Below are 20,482 nucleotides of genomic sequence, written 5' to 3'. Positions count from 1 at the left end.
CCATCAAGGGTTTACAAAATATAAGGAGAAAATCTGAACCAAAACCTTCATGAAGATTTTTTGACTGGACTTTGGTAAGTGTGCACATGCCAAATTAATTGTCACAGTGTCATGATGAATTATCCCAAATATAAGGAAATTCCATCATGGGGTTTAGACAAAAATAAGCAAATTAAAAAACTTTATCAAAACCTTTAAATTACACATTATCTCTGTGACCCCAAGGAGTTTAGGAAATGTAGGTATATGAAGAACTGTAAACTGTTAATGCCTCTGCCACCATCAGACTGCCACGTCTCACATCCTACTGATACAGGCTGGACCAAAAAGAATTGGAAGATCCATAGTTCTTGCATGTGTTTTAAATTTACACCAGGACTAATAATGTCATTTGAAGCAATAACATTAAATTACTGTAAAAGTCAAGTACAGTGGACCCATAAGAAATAAAGCAGGGAGCCAACCCATGCCACATGTGAATGGAATCAGTGGATTAAAATACTGGTTGCTGCTGTAAAGGTACTACACACATCTAGATTAACTCAGTCAGTGTAAGCAAGATATGAAGCACTCTAGACACTCATTATTATTCATGAATGACACATGAGAAGAATGTAATGCACTTTCCTTTGTACACAGAAGTTGGAGTTTTATATACCAGAATCAAAACAATATTTCCATTGGGTGAGGGACCTATGATTTGGGGGGGGGGGGGGCCTGAGATTAATCAGTTACCAGTGTCTTTATGGAAGTTTAAATTTAAATTGCTTGAGGTTTTGTCAGCCAAATCGTATATAAAGTTAGATCTCATAGAGGTTTAATGTAGTTTATTTTTGACTAGCACAGCAGGCATCTTATGGAAGAGGTCCAATCTAGAACTAAAAGGGCCAATTCATCATTCAGTCCAAACTGTTCTATCCAATCTAAAACTAAAAGAGCCAATGCATCATTCAGTCCAAACTGTTCTATCCAATCTAAAACTAAAAGGGCCAATTCATCATTCAGTCCCAACTGTTCTATCCAATCTAAAACTAAAAGGGCCAATGCATCATTCAGTTCAAACTGTTCTATCCAATCTAAAACTAAAAGGGCCAATTCATCATTCAGTCCAAACTGTTCTACCACATTTAAAATTTTGTGTGAAAATTCTTTGTGGTGAATTATGCCGACACAATTTCAAAAAAATAAAAACTGTGAGATACAATTTTTAATGTTGACAGTGTGGACATGGAGAAAAGCAATTAAGTGCCAATATCTTCAACTGGTACACTGAATATAATTTCTCAATATAAACCAAAAGAAATCAGTCAATTACGACTGTAAATAGGATGGCAGCAGATGAAGTAGGTGAAAGAAGATGCAGATAATATGTGAGAAAAACTGATATTTATGGTTATTTTTTTGCAAAATTGTTAAAGGATCTCAAGGGACTGGAATTGGATGAATAAATACATCATATTTAATTTCAATGAACCTTAATTGTTACTGAGATTGTGGTCAGGTGTGTATAAGATCATAAGTGTATGCCTGAATACAAGTATGTCACTGTTGAAAAAAAATGAATTGTCCATTCCTGATTTCCCAAAATTGATTCCTGATAATCATGTTCATAGGTTGACTTCTGGATGGAAATTCAGGACAGTTTAAATTTAATATTTAATATTATATATTATATAACAAAAGTAGTAAAAAGAAATCACAAGCTATGTATTTTTCAAAGCAAGTCACAAGAACAATCCAGTATGTCTGCATTATGTTCCTTTATTTTCTCAAGTTCAACACATGAAATTAATCTGTTAATTCATCAAAAAAGATGATCACAGCATAACACATTCATCCATCATTAACTCTGACCAGCAGTTTCCATCAAATGTATCAAATAATTGTCATACGTCTTTTCCAGGTTTTGCACACTTCTTCAAGGTATGAAAAAATACGTCTACATAGGCATGTAAAGATGTTTAGCAAATTTAATCTGTCTATATAATGGATAAGGGTCTATTTTGACAATTTTCAGAAATTCTCTCCTCCACTTAAAAAAAAAAACAACAGGTAAAGGCAAATATGTCACATATATGTGTCATGGTAAATATGAGGTGTTTAATGTAGAAATAATGTAATGTCCAGGGATTTTCACGTTTTTTTTTAGAAATTTGAATTATGAGTGTTGGAATAGATCTGTTTGCAAAATCATGCCAAGTTTTCATTGAAGTGCAAGTAGGAAGAAGTTTCAAAAATTATTTTAACAAATGAAAAATGTATTAAATTGCATGAAAATCTAATTAGGTTAAATAAATATGCATACATACATAAAATGTCAACTAAATTTAACTTATTTGTCAGATGAACTCTGCTCTGCATTACTGTACTAACAAGCTTCTGCTGATGGACAAAATCAAAGGGCATACAAATGACTTCCTCAGTTGGACAAAATTGAAGGGCATACAAATGACTTCCTCAGATGGACAAAATTGAAGGGCATACAAATGATTTCCTCAGATTTGATGTAAAAACTATCTGCTGCTTTTTTATAATTTGTGTAGAAGTTGTGACTCTAAGTGATAAATGAGTCTTACTACAAAAAAACCCAAGGATGATCAGGACTTATAATACTTGATTTTCAAAACAAAAAGTTTAAAATATAAAGACTTAATATTGTTCAGTTATTGACTATTTGGTTACATGGGTTTAACACCTTTTTTTCATCACATTATAGGATATGCATGGCAGCAAGATTATTTGGCAGATGAAACCCCCAGGAACAACCCACTGACCAAATGCAAGCCACTGGCAGGCTTTTTCACATACCCATTCTACTCGAACCAACACGGATAGAGATGAGATGTCAGTGATCTGTAGGTTAAAAAAAAAATGGCTATATCACACTAGATATATTAAATTTATACCTAAGAACAACAATAAATGTTTGGTAGTTATAAGGTTTTGGTGTTTAGTTTCTTTGTCATGCTCTTTACAAAATGTCACCACTAGGCAATTACAGGTAAATCATAATCTAAAAGATTTGATATTTTTAAAGGTTAAAAATACCCATGTGATCAAATCCATAACACAAAAATAATTTTTTAATAACAAGTGTAATGGTATTCACCGAGTCCCTATGAAATTTTATCCCCAGGAATAATTCTAATTTTACAGTATTCACTTTAGTTTAATCAATGACCTGAGAAAATAAGGAATGATATGGTCAATATTTGAAAATTAAATTTAAATATATAAAAAAAACCATTAAAATGACACAATTTTTTAAAAAATTGTGATCAAATGATTTGGTAGAATTAAATTTAATAAACATTTTTTATTAACCTCAGACCATTATTATCAAAGAAAACTAGTTTATATCATGGTGACACACATAGCAAAAAACAGTAAAATAAAAATGAAATGAAAACTTATCCTGTACAATGTATTTTTCTGTAAATATTGGTTGCCATCACAAACTAGTACACTATCTAAACCTCTACTGTTTGTTTTATTGGAGATGATCAGTTTTATGAAATTCACAAGAAAAATACTTTGAACACAAGCAAAACCCCAACAGCTAAGACTTCACTTGACTAATTATTATGAAGTGTTTTTATACATAAGATTCTTCCATGTAGAAAAGAACTCAAATAATTCATATCCAGAAATGATTCATAAGCAAGCACCTTTCACAAAAGTCCTGTTTGAATATGAATCAAGATAGGAGTTGACAAAATTAACATGTTTGCCAGACCTTTAATTACAAAACTGAGTAAAGCCTACTACACTTGAGACAAGTTGTTGTTGTAGGGTTTAACGCCATTTTTCAGCACAAGATAGGCTATACATGGCGGCTAGTATTAATGATGGAGGAAAACCATGGAAAGAACCACCAACCCACGAGAAGCTACTGGCAAGCTTTCTCACATACCCACATTGGCCGAATCCGAGACTTGAACCCACGCAGACAGAGGTGAGATGGCAGTGATCCGTAACGAAGAGTGCTTTAGACCACTCGGCCACTCGGGGCCCCCCTTGAGACAAGTAGATGCACACAAGGTACTTCATCCAGCTATGGAAGTACAGTGCATTTATATTAATATCCCACAGCTCTCCCTCACCATAACATGGTAGTCGGGGTCCAAAACTACCAGCGATGTTTTTGCAGCAAACAATGCTATAATGAGAACCACAGTATGTGATGAATTGTAATATATTGAGAACAGTGTTATATACCAATCAGCTGTATAGCAAGAATTATAAAAAATTTAAATACTTGTGTTTTGAAATGGAAATAAAGACATAACAATAAGCTTTATATTGTTTTCTTTCATGATTCTGGTCATGGGGTCCAATGTATTTTTGCACTGTAACGAAGGAGAGCTGTATATATTTACTGAAGGGTCAAATAGTTAAGTTTTGTCAAGCTATAACAAGATATGAATTTGGTAACGAATATATTCATCTGGAATGAACTTAGTCTTTTCTCATGGAATAAAGTAAAAGAACACTTCTCATTTATTTTACTAAACCAAAATCAGACAGACTGAAAGTTGCATGATTTTAACATTTGCTTAATTAAAAATAAAGTTATGGAATGTCAAAATTTGTATACTCTGAAGTAGAATTCAAACTTTTGCAGCCCATATTATTCAAGAATATACAGTTCTCATAAGGCAAGGTGTACTCTGCAAAATGTAACTGCTTTGGTTTCAGCCAAGTCAGTTGCATGACATAAATTGGACTACGAGTCACAACCATTTTGAAAATTGTCTTTTTAATGTCTTGGACATCATGAAAAAAAAAAAGAAGCAAAACCCTGATCTGCAATTTAAAAGAAAACTATGTACCCTCAGTCCACATAATAATAAATTGAATCTGTATTCATTTCATTCAAGACATACACCTTTCAGAAGCATAAAACATTCATAAAACTTGTCCTCTCTATGTAATCTAATTGCCCCATGTATCAACGGATGATAACTCAGCATTCAGTTTACACGGATTCACCATTATATTAACTCAATTTGCCAAGTTCAGCTTTTTTGATAATTTCATGAGCAGTGAATAAAAATGAGTCTATGATACCAGCTACAGTGAATGTTCCACCAACGATTGCACACACCTGCAAAGAAAGTTAAAGAAACAAATTAAACCAGACTTCCAAGGAATTCTATGTCTTGCGTGCACTTCTGCTGCAATATTCAAATACCTAAGGGTGCTAGGAGATTAATGAAGTCAATGTGGCTTACCTTTTCAGGTGTGAACAAACCATAATCAAAATGATTGCATAAAGAGGGTTGATCGAAACGTTCAAGAAATGCTCTAAAGAAAAAGCTACCATTTATAATGACCTTTAGTAGTACTCGGTGTTAACTTCCTTTCAATTTAATACGCTTCTTCCATCTTGTGAACTATGTCCTGAACATTTGCAGTAGCTTGTCACATGATACCGTATATACTTGCATATAAGTCCATTCGCATATAAGCCGACCCACAAACCAAACACGTATAAACACGAAGAAGTGCATGACCCGAGTATAAGCCGATCCACAACTCCGAAACATTACAAGATGCACACGGTAAGTTCTAAATGCATTTATTTAGGCAAACTTATATCTTAAAAAATGACATGTATACATATCGAGAGGTTGGCATGCATGATTATTAAAAAGAAATGGTATAAACTTGTTTGACAACTAATTTAATTTTCTGTTTTCTTATTGTTTCTGCCTAATACAATTAAGATATGTGTATAATTTGATCGAATGATGACAAGAATTTAGGAATCGCGAGTTGCTGTAACACTAGCTCTCCCTTTTGACTCAATTATTGTTGTTTCTGCATTTATTGCATTGGACATTTCATATCAGTGCACTGGTAATTATGTTTTTACTTTGCTTTGAAATTGTAAATCCCAACACAACAAACAACAATACGGTTAGATTCAACACTTGCAATTTGGCTACTGAATGTATTTACATAATGGTGCCACCACATGTACATTGTAGGTTTGATTACGTGCTGATTTAAGTACATCCCTTGGAGTCAAATCATGGGCATAACATCTGCTTTACTTCATTCAGAAACAAATTTAATCAATCAAAACGTAAAGCACCTACTACGCGAGTGTACATGATTTGTTTACAAATCAAAAGTGCTGGCTTCTGCATCAATTGTTTGTTTGCAATAGAAAGTAGTTCCTTTGTGCACGTGAATGCAATATGAAGGTGTGCAATATCATAAAATATTGAACGATTCTGACAATGTAAAGGTAACAGAGAATAAAATGAGCATATAATAAGAGTAGTTATGACTAGATTTTCAGGATTATCATATAATAAGAGTAGTTATGACTAGATTTTCAGGATTACCATAAAATAAGAGTAGTTATGACTAGATTTTCAGGATTACCATAAAATAAGAGTAGTTATGACTAGATTTTCAGGATTACCATAAAATAAGAGTAGTTATGACTAGATTTTCAGGATTACCATAAAATAAGAGTAGTTATGACTAGATTTTCAGAATTACAATAAATTAAGAGTAGTTATGACTAAATTTTCAGGATTACCATAAAATAAGAGTAGTTATGACTAGATTTTCAGGATTACAATAAATTAAGAGTAGTTATGACTAGATTTTCAGGATTACCATAAAATAAGAGTAGTTATCACTAGATTTTTAGGATCACCATATAATAAGAGTGATTATGACTAGATTTTCAGGATTACCAATGTGGCAGCCATATTAGGAGTATGAGCAGCACCAGTTTATTGTAGGATGAACAAGACCATGGGATGAATTTTTGTGTGAAGTTTCAAAGCAATCTTCCAAGTAGTTTAGGAGGAGTAATGATAAAAAACCTGTGCTAATGGAAGATGCATGATGGATAAAAGGCCATTATTAAAGTTTTCATGGTCTATGTTCACTAGAGCTAAAGATGATGTCTGGCTGGAACTGGAACATTTTCAACCATAGATCAGCAAATAATTATGACACTGCATTGCTTTATTTAGAAGATATCTGTTCTAGAACTTTTCCGATCAACCTGCATATATAAAATGTTATGACTATATGAATGCATGCAAAATTGTCAAAAAATAAAGTTTAATAAAAAAAAGATGTATGTATAAAGCATACATGCAAACCCCTTTGAGAAACACAAGCATATTTTTGCTAATTAGCAAAAATGCACAATCGGACCATTAAAAGCGTAATCTCTATATTACTAGTACTAATATAAGTACCCCTACTTCACTGAGGCTACAACATCACAGCTAATATTTTACATGCCATGATTATAGCACACTGTATGAAAAATGTAAATTTGTTGTTACTACTAACCTGGTTCTGCAGGTCAAAATATTTGGCAAAAATCACCAAAATCCATGTGGATTAAAAACAGAATACAAACACAAAACACTGAATAATTGTGAAGTCCACAAATTCTGCAATAAAAGTATTGCATCACTTTCATATTCTTCTTTACAAATTTGTAAAGCTGTGTTGATTTGTCTTTTTTCTGATTACAGTAGTCCCCCTCTTGAACGGCCCCCCCTGACCAGTGGCCACCTGCTCCTTACGGACAGAATCCGTTGGCACCGACGAGTTTGTGTTCAAAAGTACCCCTCGCGAAAGGCCACCCAGCTAACGCGACCAGCGGCCAGCATGTTAGTGCAATAATATAAAATGTACCCCTCACAAGCGGCCGCATATTATTTGAATATAGATCCAGAACCAGTATTTTATTCATAACGTGTGTTAAGTAATCCGATTTCTGTTTCCTCGTTGTCAGGTTTTCATTACTGAAATAAGTGTTGAGTAAAGTACATTTACCACTAAGGTTAATATTATATCATTTACGCCTCACGAGAAGCCAAATTTATTCCATAAAAACTGAGAAAGACTCAAATTTTAATCCACACAAAAGGGTACGTACATGTAATCCAATTAGCCTTACTGCTGTGTTATCATTAGATGTCCGGTTTAGTCACTGATAATTGTCAAGATTACAATTATTGAACAGTAGTAACAGCTGAGAAGTGGCAGCATCGATGTACAATACCCAAGTCAGCAGGAAAATGGTTTGATAGCCTTTATGGCTTCCCTTAGTAAGATGTTGAGCTTGTTCACTTTAATAATCAGTGGCTATTACTACTGACAACAATTGTCAAAATTACGAATCCTAACGGCCGCGAGGTCAAATCTGCGTGATGTTAATGGTACATATCGAAGCCGTTTTGGCTTCTCTCATTTAGTGTAAAGGAACGTATAAAAACAATAGGGTACCAGACTGTGACTAACGAATCACATGACAAGATCACTTCCTTTAAAAATACACGGCAATTTGTTTAGATGCATACAAAATTGGTTTATCAGTATTGTAGTTGGAAACATGAATAACTTACTGCAAAAAGATCAACATGTCATCGAGGAAAAGAAAAATTATCAGTTTAGAAGAGAAAGTGAAAGTAATTCAACTGACGGGGGGGGGTGTGGAGGCGTCGAGGATCCTTGCAGAAAACTAATGTCGGGAAGACTCAGATAAACAATATCGTGAATGATAATGAAACAATTCTGCAGAAGTGGGAAGGTGAAATGGACGGAGAAAGGAAGATTGTTTGAGTCAGGTGACATTTGTATCCTGATTTGAATGACAAGAAAAAGCAACAATTTTGTCAGTTGAATTGGGATATGACGACTTTACCGCAAGTAACGGATGGTTGCACAAATTTCAAGTGCGACACAATATTAAGTACTCTGTCCTTAGTGGAGAATCAGCTGATGTTAATAATGAAGTTGTCGAAGACTGGAACAAAAGACTAAATGATATATGCAGGGGATATGACAGCAAGGATATTTTTAATGTGACGAGACTGGTTTGTTTTTTAGACTGTTACCAACAAAGTGACAGATGATGTGATCTGTAACATAATTATAAAGACAGTTTTAAAACTATATCAATGGTTATTCATAGCAGTCTTTTGAAACTGATGACACAGTTTGTTTTACATTTATTTCACATGCATGTGATTTTTTAATGAAAATATTAGATATTTAAAATTAAATGTACTTGTGGCTTTCTTCATATGTATTTACTATTTGCATTTGTCATCCCCCTCTAGAAAGGCCACCTGCATTATAAGGCCAGTTCCCTGCTGCATATGGGGTGGCCTTATAAGAGGGGGACTACTGTACATATTTTTTTAAATATTTAAAAACCCATCTGCTCAAAGAATTTTCATTCACAAGTCAAATCGTAAAAGCCCATTTCACTTAGGCCTAATATCTTGCACCATTTTCTTTAAAAGTACCAACTGATCTGCTAACCAAGTTGACCATGAATATAATGAATCTGCAAGGCAATGTTTCAAGTTAAAGAAACCCATCTGTTTTCTTGGAAATGGAGCACCACTTCACTGAAGGTCTGAACTGCTGTATGCATCATAGGCACTAAACTAAAATAATATCTCCAAAATACAATAATGAAGTGCCAGAAATAATCATTCAAAAATTATTGTAATACTGTACAAACCGAGTTTTTCTTTGCTTTAATGTTAGCAATCTTAAACGTCATTTACACATCTACAGTAATAGTGCTAATATTATGGAATAAAAGGCAATTTGCACATCAAAGTACTAACATAGTTGCCAGACAAAATTCCATCTTAAACCAAGCCAGTTTTAGAGTTTTAACTGGCTTTGATTGTGGTCAGAAAACAAAATACAAATACAAATTTTAGCCTTTATTATTATCGTATGTTCATGAACATGTAACAGTTACGCTGTAAATATATGCTTGTTGTTAAAATTGTACAATTTAAACATGTGTAACTTTTTATAAAGACTACCTAAATTTGTAGGATCACTTATAAAATTTAAAAAGAGTAAAACGTGAGTGAGTGGATCAGTATAAATGAAACAGCTATGTACGTCAAGCTGAAATGTGATCTGGAAGAATGTGATTGGGTGGAAACAGTGAATAAAACAAAATATACATCTAATATTTTTGGAATAAACAAGGATTTAAGTCATGCTAAGTATGATTTGCAATGTACAGTATACTACTGCCAGACCTTCCCAGAAAACTTGAAGCAGTCCTTAATTATTAAGACTTTATTTATCTTTACTTAATTTCATGTTTGAGAAATCAGAAAATAAGCACATGTACAATAATAACAAAAACAATCATATTAATTTATAACAGTTTATTGATGTGATTACTGAAAGAGCTGGTCACTGGTCTGTGACCAGTGTTGATCGTGCCAATTTTGTCATTACTGTAGTAGTTTTTGTTACAGAAAATGTTGTATTGTTTTTAACATGTCTTGGGACACAATAAAATAATTAATTTTTCATGTCCCAACAGCCATTATATGGTAATCACAAAGGAAAAAACTTTTCCAAATTTAGACCTTGGCCAGCAGATAAGCCAACCCCTACCCTCCCCGGATATTATTTTTCTGAAATTTATTTGGCTTATATGCAAGTATATAGAATAAAATAGAATAAAATAGACCATGTGCACATACACCAAATACAGCTATAGATAATCACTAAAATGTACAGTCATAAACAAAAATTACAAAAATTATACATAACAAGACAAAAATCAGACAATGAAATTCCAACAGATGTCACTTACTGTAGTTAGGAACTGGTAGAAAGGTTTTCTCTTCTCCTTGTAGCGGACTGTAATTGGACTCAACTCATAACGGAACCAAATTACTGGCATTGCACGCCCTCCATGACTGTACTGTACCATCTCCTGCAAGAAAATATTAACACATTGATCAAATTACCAGTAGAAACACTGTGATGCTAGCACACACAGAAAACATTATAGTTGTTTTCAAATGGCAATACCTAATGCTGCATCTAAAAATCTATTAAAGCAAATGGCCTACAAAATATCTAAAATGATTTAATATATACAGGATTAAATGAATTCATAGCAATATTTTCTTCTTTAGCAAAGACAGTATGCTTTCAACTCGCCCTGCAAAGTTGCTCAACAGGCTCCTTGGTTTAAGCTGCTTTTCTGTCATCTACCACCAAAGTAATGTGTGTGTGATCTGGATTTTTAACGTAGCTTTAATAATTTTTCAGTCATATCACTACGATGTCTGCAGTTTTACAGTTTACAGTGATGTCTAGCACTGGGTCATCATGCTGCAGACATGTAGCATGACGTCCCACCCAGTCACATTATCCTAACACCAGGCTGATCAGTCCTAGCACAAACCTATTAATGCTGAGCGCCATGTAAAGCAGCTGTTAGTATCACTTTTGTAAGTCTCTGTTTTGACTCAGCCAGGGATCGAACCCATGACCTACCGCATCCAAGGTGGACGCTCTAACCACTAGGCCACTGGAGTGATCACCACCTCAGTAAACATTTTGCTTTAATTTATATTCTTTCTTTTTTTACATAGGCTCTTTTATTTATTATTGATTAAAAAAGGTAGAGGCAAGACAATTGTTTCTGCTGTAAATGGTTTAATGCCATTTTTCAGCACATAATAGGATATACATCATAACATGGCGGCCAGTACATTTGGTGGAAAAGGAAACAGGGAGAACACCGGAAAGAACCACCAACATACAGGAAGCTACTGGCACACTTTCTCAGCCTGAGACATGAACCAATATCGAGAGAGTTGAGATGTTAGTGATCTGCAAAGGCGAGTGATGCAGTCCACTCAAATAGGCAAGATAATACTTACAATACAGACTACAGTGGCACATGACTGATCAAGAATGTTCACCTATGTGGTGTTGCATCAAATTCTATCTCCTGCCACCTAATTACATTACTACCACCATAACATTCTGAGCATAAATTGAAGGCACACTGTTCATCTAACCAGATGAAAGAATTATGTGAAATTCTATTAAGCAGCTGCCATTATCAGTCACAATGTCAATGGAAAACAACACACAAAAGTATTAATAAGCTTCGCAATGTTTTGATGTTTTTCTGGCATAAGAATCCAGTATTAAATAATTTTCATTCACAAGAATTCCACAAAACCTGATGTCTAACTGCATCCTTGCAATATTATGTTTCACTTTTTACAAAATCTGATGGAAAACTTAACACAAAACTTGAACACTGATGGCAACCCAACAGATGTAATAAATGTATTGCATAAAATGCAACATCTCACAAAGTTCAATGTGCAACTAAGTTCTCATAATAGACTAACAAATAACTAAACCTTCTGCATTGCTACTGCCATTGCTGATGAATGTTTCCATCCAACCTTTTACAGCTTTTGTTGATTTTATTTTCCATACCTATCTATAAAATATTTGTATAATTTTCAGCAACCATTTTCAGTAACAGAGTCTATCCAAGATAACAAACTTAACAGAATAAAGAATTCACCTGAAATAAATGAATGATTTGATCAGACAATCATAAAAGAATTCTGCAGAAGTCTCACTTGCGAATGATTTTCAACTGGAAAAAAAGAACATTAAGGAATTCAAGATAAGATAAGACCATTTCTTCCATTTAACAGCCAAGGAAAATGGGATATTCTTCACTGATAACAAGACTTTAAAATTAGTTGCTGTGGTGGAAATATGGAATGTCAGAAAGGCACCATTTTCATTTAAGACTATTACTGAAGTCTTTTCTTGAAAACCCCATGTCAGTATGACCATCCATCCACGGGAATTAGTGACAGTAAAATCTTCAAGACAGTCATTATGGCAGCATGTATATGATTGGCACTATTTTACAATTAGGACCAACCATATCTCATAATAAGTCTACTGGGGATAAACCTGTGTTGATATAGGCATTCAATTGGATGGAGTACATATAATATAAGAGTACTTTTAAGATGGCCACCATAGTGGCTATGTTGAGGGTAATTCTGCATTATTTTTATAAAGAATCCACTAGACACCAAAAGAACTCTTCTGATGAAAAATGCATGTGAAAATGAATTTCCAGTGTAAACATCCAATCTAACGCTCGAAGAAGGGAGTAAACTTAACAAATCAATATCATTTATTTCAACATTCAGTTACACAGAAACCTAGATCTGTCGATAAATGAAGCAGAAAACCACCCTCCCCCACTCTAAAAATAATAATATGATAATGAATACTTTTGTATGTGACATAAATTCATCATAAGAAAAGCACATATCTAGTTTCCTATAGATATCTCAAATAGTTCAGAAGATATTAACTGTCAAAAGAGTAAAGGAGAGAGAAAGATAAATCAGATTTCAAACCTGTATTGGCATTTTGGTGTCTCATCTTTCCTATTCATTGCAATATTTGCTGACAGATTTGTTCATAGGAGTTAAACAGTTATGGGGCCTTTCAGTAATCTGTACAGCATAGCTCTGCATCTAATCTGATGTTTCATAACTATTAAATCCACATGAAATAACATTCATATTAAATCCATATGAAATAACATTCATATATTAAATCCATGTGAAATAACATTCATATTAAATCCATATGAAATAACATTCATATATTAAATCCATATGAAATAACATTCATATTAAATCCATGTGAAATAACATTCATATATTAAATCCATGTGAAATAACATTCATATTAAATCCATGTGAAATAACATTCATATTATATCCATGTGAAATAACATTCATATTAAATCCATGTGAAATAACAACAGGGCTAAGAGCATTTATGAAGAAATGAGGAAAAATGTAGGTCCAGGGCAACCCAGAATTACATAATTTAAGACCTGTAGTTTAAACCCAGTTACATAAAAATAGCTGGTATTCAAATCATTTTATCACTCTGCCATCAGATTTTTAAACACTAAAGTAAATAGTAAAAGCAGCATCTGACTGTGAACTTGATAGCCCAATAAACCCAAATGGCAATAGGTGTGAGAGTTGTGCTATTCCAATGATTAACAAATTGTCCCGCATAGGTTTCGATATGAAAATATACTGTACAAAATTCAGAAAGGACCTTTCTACTGTCTGTAACTCGAGAGCCATGACAAAAAGTATATAAAAACAGTCAATGTGTGGAATGATGTCTTACAGACAAATATGTCTGCAATGATTGCCATGTAAGTAGGTTAGATTAGGTCTCAAAGCAGTAACGTAAGAATACCAGATTAGGGCTAACTTATCAAAATCTGTCTAGTCATGGTACAAGTGCATACCAAGTTTCATGAAGATACCTTAAATGGTTTAGGAGATGTGAAGTTCAAATACAATTTTCAAACATGGGGAGATAAATCTGAAAGAACTAATCCAACAAAGCTGCATTTTACATAGGGCACAATTTCTTATCATAATGCAAAAGTAAATCAAATTTCATGACAATATCTCAAACATTTTAGAAGACATTGGCTGGAGAAAAGTGTGGTGAACACAATATGTAATAACAATGGGGATAACTTTTCAAATGCTAATCATATAGGTTACATTTATGTAAAGGGCACAATGTCTGTTTACAATACAAAACCATGCCACATTCATGATGGCATCTCAAAATTTCTGCAGGTAAACAGATATGGTGATATGAAGAGTAAACACAACTTTCAAACATAGAGAAATAAATCCAAAAGTACTAAGCTGACAAAGCCAAACCTTATTTGGAAGGACCAGTCTTGTCATGGTACAAATTCATACCAAGTTTTATAAAGATATTTTAAAGAGTTCAATAGATATTAACCAGATAAACTGTGTTAGGACAAATGGACAGATGAATACAATTTGTAATAAAATAAGGCATAACACCTGAGATGCAACAGATTATTTACAGGATACAATGTCTAGTCATGACACATCAACAAACCATGTTGATGAAGAGGCCTCACAGGGTTCAGGTGATATTAAATAAGCAAATAAGTGACAGACAGATGGAAGAAGCCAACTCCAGCATACCCCTTAAACTTCATGGGAGGGGCATAATAATCAAACTGCATGTTATTATGTTATAAACTTGTAGGGAACTTCAAATATGGCAAGAAAGGAACCTCATGCAAAATATGGTCAAGACCTATTTTCTGAAAACATTCTGCGCTTTTTTTTTAAAATCAGGTATGAAGTTAAATTTTCTGTCCACTGAAATTGTTTTTTTTCTTTCAATCATATGTGAAGTTAAATTTTCTGTCCACCAAAGTCTTTGAAGCAGAAATGGTAGGTCACAATGCTCCACTGAGGTAGTAAGTGTCCTTTATTCCCCGAGATACACAGACATGCCAAGCTGCTCAATTCTATTATGAACAATGATTAAATATAAAAAAGACTGGCTACTGTGTATAATGCATTCTCTCTCTCTCTCTCACTCACTCACACACACTACATATAATCACATGTAGGCATATTCTAAACATCTTACATATCCCTGGCTATCTTAAATACATAACTCCTTTTTGTCTAGTCTACCTTTTAATTTACCCAGAAATAACATGCATAAAAAGGGAAACACTTAAACAGTGTATTTGGTATTTGTGGACATGCATAAGGACAGAGATGTACCATGGATGCCAAAGTGATCACTATGTTGTGTTTACAATGAATAGATTTAAAAGGACTTACCCTGTAAGAGTAGGTATACTGGTAAGGAAACCTTATATTTCCATATCTGTCTTCAAATACTGTTGGCACAATACGCAAGATGTAATCATGGGTTCCTATAGCTGTAAAAAAGTTAAGAAAGGATATAAATGGCTATCTATTTGATTGAACAGACTTAGAAAACCTCCACACAGGTCTCTGAATGCACATTTTAAAACGAAAGGACAGTTTAAGTGATACAACTCTTCCCAAACTCAGTCAATCCCATTGCATGCATTACATCCCATGCACCAAAACATCAGGGTATACCATGTGATAAAACACAAAACACCAGGGTATCCCATGTGATAAAACACCAAACACCAGGGTATACCATGTGATAAAACACCAAACACCAGGGTATACCATGTGATAAAACACCAAAAACCAGGGTAAACCATGTGATAAAACACCAAACACCAGGGTATACCATGTGATAAAACACAAAACACCAGGGTATACCATGTGATAAACCATTTCAAGGGAAGGAATACACAGAGAGATCTTGAAGTCAGATCATGAGGAACTTCTACCTTAAACAATACAATACACAATATAACTTGTATGCATAATAATGTACGTTTATGACTCCATGGCATTCCTCAGAAGCAGCATGAATTGGAATGGGAAGGAATGTTCCATACAGCTAATGTTTATAAAGACATCTTATTTTTGTTTTGTCTCAATGCAACATGACAAATAATGATAAAGCTGATAATTTTCTTCTTCTTTTTATCATTATTATTATTATTATTTAAAAAAAGTATTATCCAAGGAACATAACTTCTAGTACTGGTTTTCAATCTAACATGATGAATAGTGATAAAGCTGATAATCTTCTTCTTCTTTTTATTATTATTATTATTATTATTATTATTATTATTATTATTATTATTATTTTTTTTTTTTTTAAAAAGTATTATCCAAGGAACATAACTTCTAGTACAGGTTTTCAATCTAACATGATGAATAAGTGATAAAGCTGATAATCTTCTTCTTCTTTTTATTATTATTATTATTATTATTATTATTATTAAAAAAGTGTTATCCAAGGGACAAAACTCTTAGTACAGGAATAGCTATTGCATTCAGATTACAACAGAGACATGGAATCTGCTGCTCAGAAAAACGCTGATGACAGATACAACAATGGTCAATATCAGTAAAACACAGATATACTAAGACAATTTTTTTTAACAAATTTTCTTTACCCCCCCCCACCTACTGATGTCCCTTCTATGGCTGAAACATTTCTCATAGTCAGTCCTATAAATTGATATGTATGTGCAATTCATTATGTTAAGAAAATAACATATTGTCATGCATAAATATTGCAAAACTAAATATTAACCTGCAAAGTATTTTACAAAATCTAAATGAAATTTTTTAAAAAGATTTTAAGTACAAGTTATTTACCATTTCCATTAGATTTGTCCACATTTTCCAAAGGATTGAAGGACCCTTTCACCTCCTGCAATAGTTAATGAACACTTTTCTGGATTTCCATTCAACAATTTATTGATAGACTCTCTCTCTCTTCGCTCTCTCTCTCTCTCTCATATATATACCTTTCCATTCAATAACTGATTAACCCATTTTATCCCTTATACCAAATTTCAACTGCAGTGCCTGATTCCTGAGAAGCAATTCTAAATACATTGTGGTAAAACAGGGCATCATACAGCAGCAGCAGCAGAAATTGTGACGACCTTCACCATGTTTACTAAAAATTGTGTGTGTGTGTGATTTAGATTTTTAATATAGCTTTAACAATTTTTCAGTCACATTGCTATGATGTCTGCAGTGTGGCAGTCTATAGTTATGTCAGGCACTGAGGCATCATGCCACAGACATGTAGCATGATGTCCCACCCAGTCACATTATCCTGACACCAGGCCGACCAGTCCTAACACTAACCTCTTAATCCTGAGCGCCAAGCACAGGAGCTGTTAGTACCATTTTTGTAAGTCTTTGGTATTACTCAGCCAGGGATTGAACTCACAACCTATCGCATCCAAGGCGGATGCTCTAACCACTAGGCCACCGGATCGGTTACCAATTTCAACTGCAGTGCCTGATTCCTGAGAAGCAATTCTAAATACATTGTGGTAAAACGGAGCATCATAGAGCAGCAGCAACAGCAGAAATTGTGACTACCTTCACCATGTTTACTAAAATTGTTGTAACAATGTTATTTCTTTTTTAAAGTATATAAAACTATATATCTCTGAAAAGGTAATAAAATTTGCAACAGTGATATATGCTTTGTTAACATTTCCCAATATACGTGCTCACAACTGTATTTTGTTCATGAAGATGAATGAAATGCTCCTAATGGTATGTGAAGAAAATAAAGATAATTCTATTTCAAGTATTTTGGTCCAAATCTGAAGTTTCTAGCACTGTTAGTTCAAAAGTTATAATAATTTTACTAAAATTGGACAACAAGACACCTGGAACAATTTGTTTACTTCATGTATCCAGTTGAGCTGTTGGCCACATTCCATAGTTGGCTTTGCTGGAAGATACTGTCTAAAAGAGAGCCTTCCTTTGAATTTGATCATGCTTTCATCAATAGTTGCATTTGTTTTGGGTATGAAATTTGATGAAAATCTCTGGTCTAAATAATCCACGTACCATCTGATTTTCTTTAATTTATCTGGTCTTCCCTCTGGCTGAGGCTCTGCAGCTGTTTCTTTGTTGTCATGGAGATGCAAGTATCTCCAAATCAAAACAGATCTGTCATATGACATGATTTTATAGAAGGATGAGACAAATATATACTTATTTTTCCACCAATAATTATGTCTTGATGGAAGATGAATTATTCCCATGGCAAAACGTAAGTTTATAAGGGCCTTTATTGTGGGAATATCAACTAGCATCCATCCTGGTGACTTTTGTTGGGGGGAATTTTTCTACACTCCTGTTTATCCAAGTATGACATGAATGGTTATTAAGCTACATTTGATTGGCACATTGTGCTCAGGAGTAAGCATTATGGCATAGTTTGAACCTTCTGTCAAAGAAGTTTTACAAATGTGTGTTTGTAAAACTTCTTTGATGGAAGGTTCAAACTATGCCATAATGCTTACTCCAGAGCACAATGTGCCAATCAAATGTAACTTAACAAAATTTCATGTAATACTTGAATAACCCAGACATGTAAACAGTAGCAACAATTTCTTATCTAAAGAAATCTCAAGCTCTCTTTAATAATGAAATAACGTGTAGTCTGCTGTGCACGATGTTTGCTAAAATATGTGGGAAGAGTTGACCCATGGGTGTAAGACTTCCAAGTCTTTATGAATGCCCTATTTGCACATAGAAAACATTGTTTGACCATTATTCTTATAAAATCAGTTAATATATACATAAAATATACTAAATACATGTACCTACCTTCATCTAGTGTGTGCACTGGTATAAAGACATACGCACTGACACCAAAGTGATCGCTATGTTGAGTTTCTATCTAGGCAAGGTCAATAACAACTGCATTCAACAAAATTCTAAATCAAACCTGTTTATCCAATAACTAGGTGTGTCTAATATTTGTACCTCTTGAAGTATAGAACTGACCCTAAATGCCCCCGCCCCTTCGTATAAGAGTTCACTAGAAGAGACTATAATGCATTCTTTTCCTTTATCTTTGTTTTATGTTTTCCTTCGAGGGACTTTACTGCAACCTTACCTTTCTGTTGATATATGGTGCATATTTACTTTGGCTGAGGGGTCTACCTTCTGGGGGATTTCTGTAAAGTTTTAGCCTTTGCTATTTTTGTACTGAGCTTTTGCTATCAGCATTTTATAGCCAGGAGTGTGCTGATGTGACAATAAATTTTATTCATACATACATGCTGATGTTTGCAGTTACATACATACATACATACATCCATACATACATCCATACATACATACACACCACACACACAAATACATACATACTGATGTCTGCAGTTACTACGTATCCTATTGAGAAGACAATACAAAAACTTACAATTCCTCTAGTCATTTCCATTCCAAATCGAACCTGATGAATGATATGTGTCATGTCCATACTCTGTGGCTGATCCTGGGCTGAATGAGTTGACAAATGGAAATTACCAGGCACCTGGAGAAAGAGGAAAAAGTACACAAATGCAGTATATATGCATTTGGTGGTGTAAGAAAATTACAATTTTGTGAGGGCAAAATACAAAAATAATAATATTTGCCCTTTTACCTGTTCTGTTAGTGCATATTAATCATGACAATGAAAAATTGAAAAATTGCTATAATGGCATGAACATATAATCAGGTCACCCCCATAATGATACAGCTTAATTGTATTACCATGATTTTACATAAAAAGGTGCAAATCCAAAATGTAATAAAAATGTCTAAAAAATGAAAATTTGCTGTATTAATCGCCTGAAAATGAAATGATGGCATCTACATAAAAACATGCCTATCAAATATCATTCATCTTCCATGCTGATACAAACATGCAAACTGATTTTAACTTCTCTACCGTAATTGGGTTTTGCTTAATTGTTACATCAATAATGTTTATGTTAAAAGAAAGTATAAAATCTTGAATGTCCAGAAAGTTTAACCATGTCCTCTGCATAAGAATACAAACATGTCTACCAAATTTCATATGAACACATCAATTAGTTTTTGCTTAATGTTGCTAACATGGTTTATTTGTAAAGCTCTAAATACAAAAAGGTTTTCTAAATGTATACAAAGTTACAACACTGCTTTAAAGTTCTGAAAATATAATCAATCATCTAAACACATGTATGCATAAAAATATGCTAGCTAAATGTCATTTGCTGAATCTGAATATTTTTTCACATTCTTGCTAACAAGCATCTCATGATGAAAGAACATACAGATCGAAGGGCAAGACCAAATTAAGATATCACGATTCCAAG

General features: G+C 33.6%; 1 protein-coding gene across 2 annotated transcripts in view; it reads right to left on the bottom strand.

Annotated features, from left to right (window-relative positions):
- Positions 1-1,741: 1,741 nt before the first annotated feature.
- Positions 1,742-20,482, bottom strand: part of LOC149795256 (endoplasmic reticulum-Golgi intermediate compartment protein 1-like) — a 41,706-nt gene continuing 22,965 nt past the window's right edge. For both annotated transcript variants that reach the window (XM_089964981.1, XM_089964982.1), the window contains exons 5-9: positions 19,561-19,674; positions 16,977-17,031; positions 15,543-15,643; positions 10,631-10,753; positions 1,742-5,107 (exon numbers count right to left, since the gene is read on the bottom strand). In XM_089964981.1, coding sequence (XP_089821107.1) covers positions 5,000-5,107; positions 10,631-10,753; positions 15,543-15,643; positions 16,977-17,031; positions 19,561-19,674 — 501 coding nt within the window. In that variant the 3' untranslated portion in view covers positions 1,742-4,999. The remainder of the gene's footprint in view (positions 5,108-10,630; positions 10,754-15,542; positions 15,644-16,976; positions 17,032-19,560; positions 19,675-20,482) is intronic.

This window comes from Sinohyriopsis cumingii, chromosome 7 (assembly GCF_028554795.1).
Source record: "Sinohyriopsis cumingii isolate HCF-2022 chromosome 7, ASM2855479v2, whole genome shotgun sequence".
NCBI classification, from domain to species: Eukaryota; Metazoa; Mollusca; class Bivalvia; order Unionida; family Unionidae; genus Sinohyriopsis; species Sinohyriopsis cumingii.
Note: the sequence above shows the minus strand (reverse complement) of the source record. Positions and strands in the feature narration are given on the sequence as shown.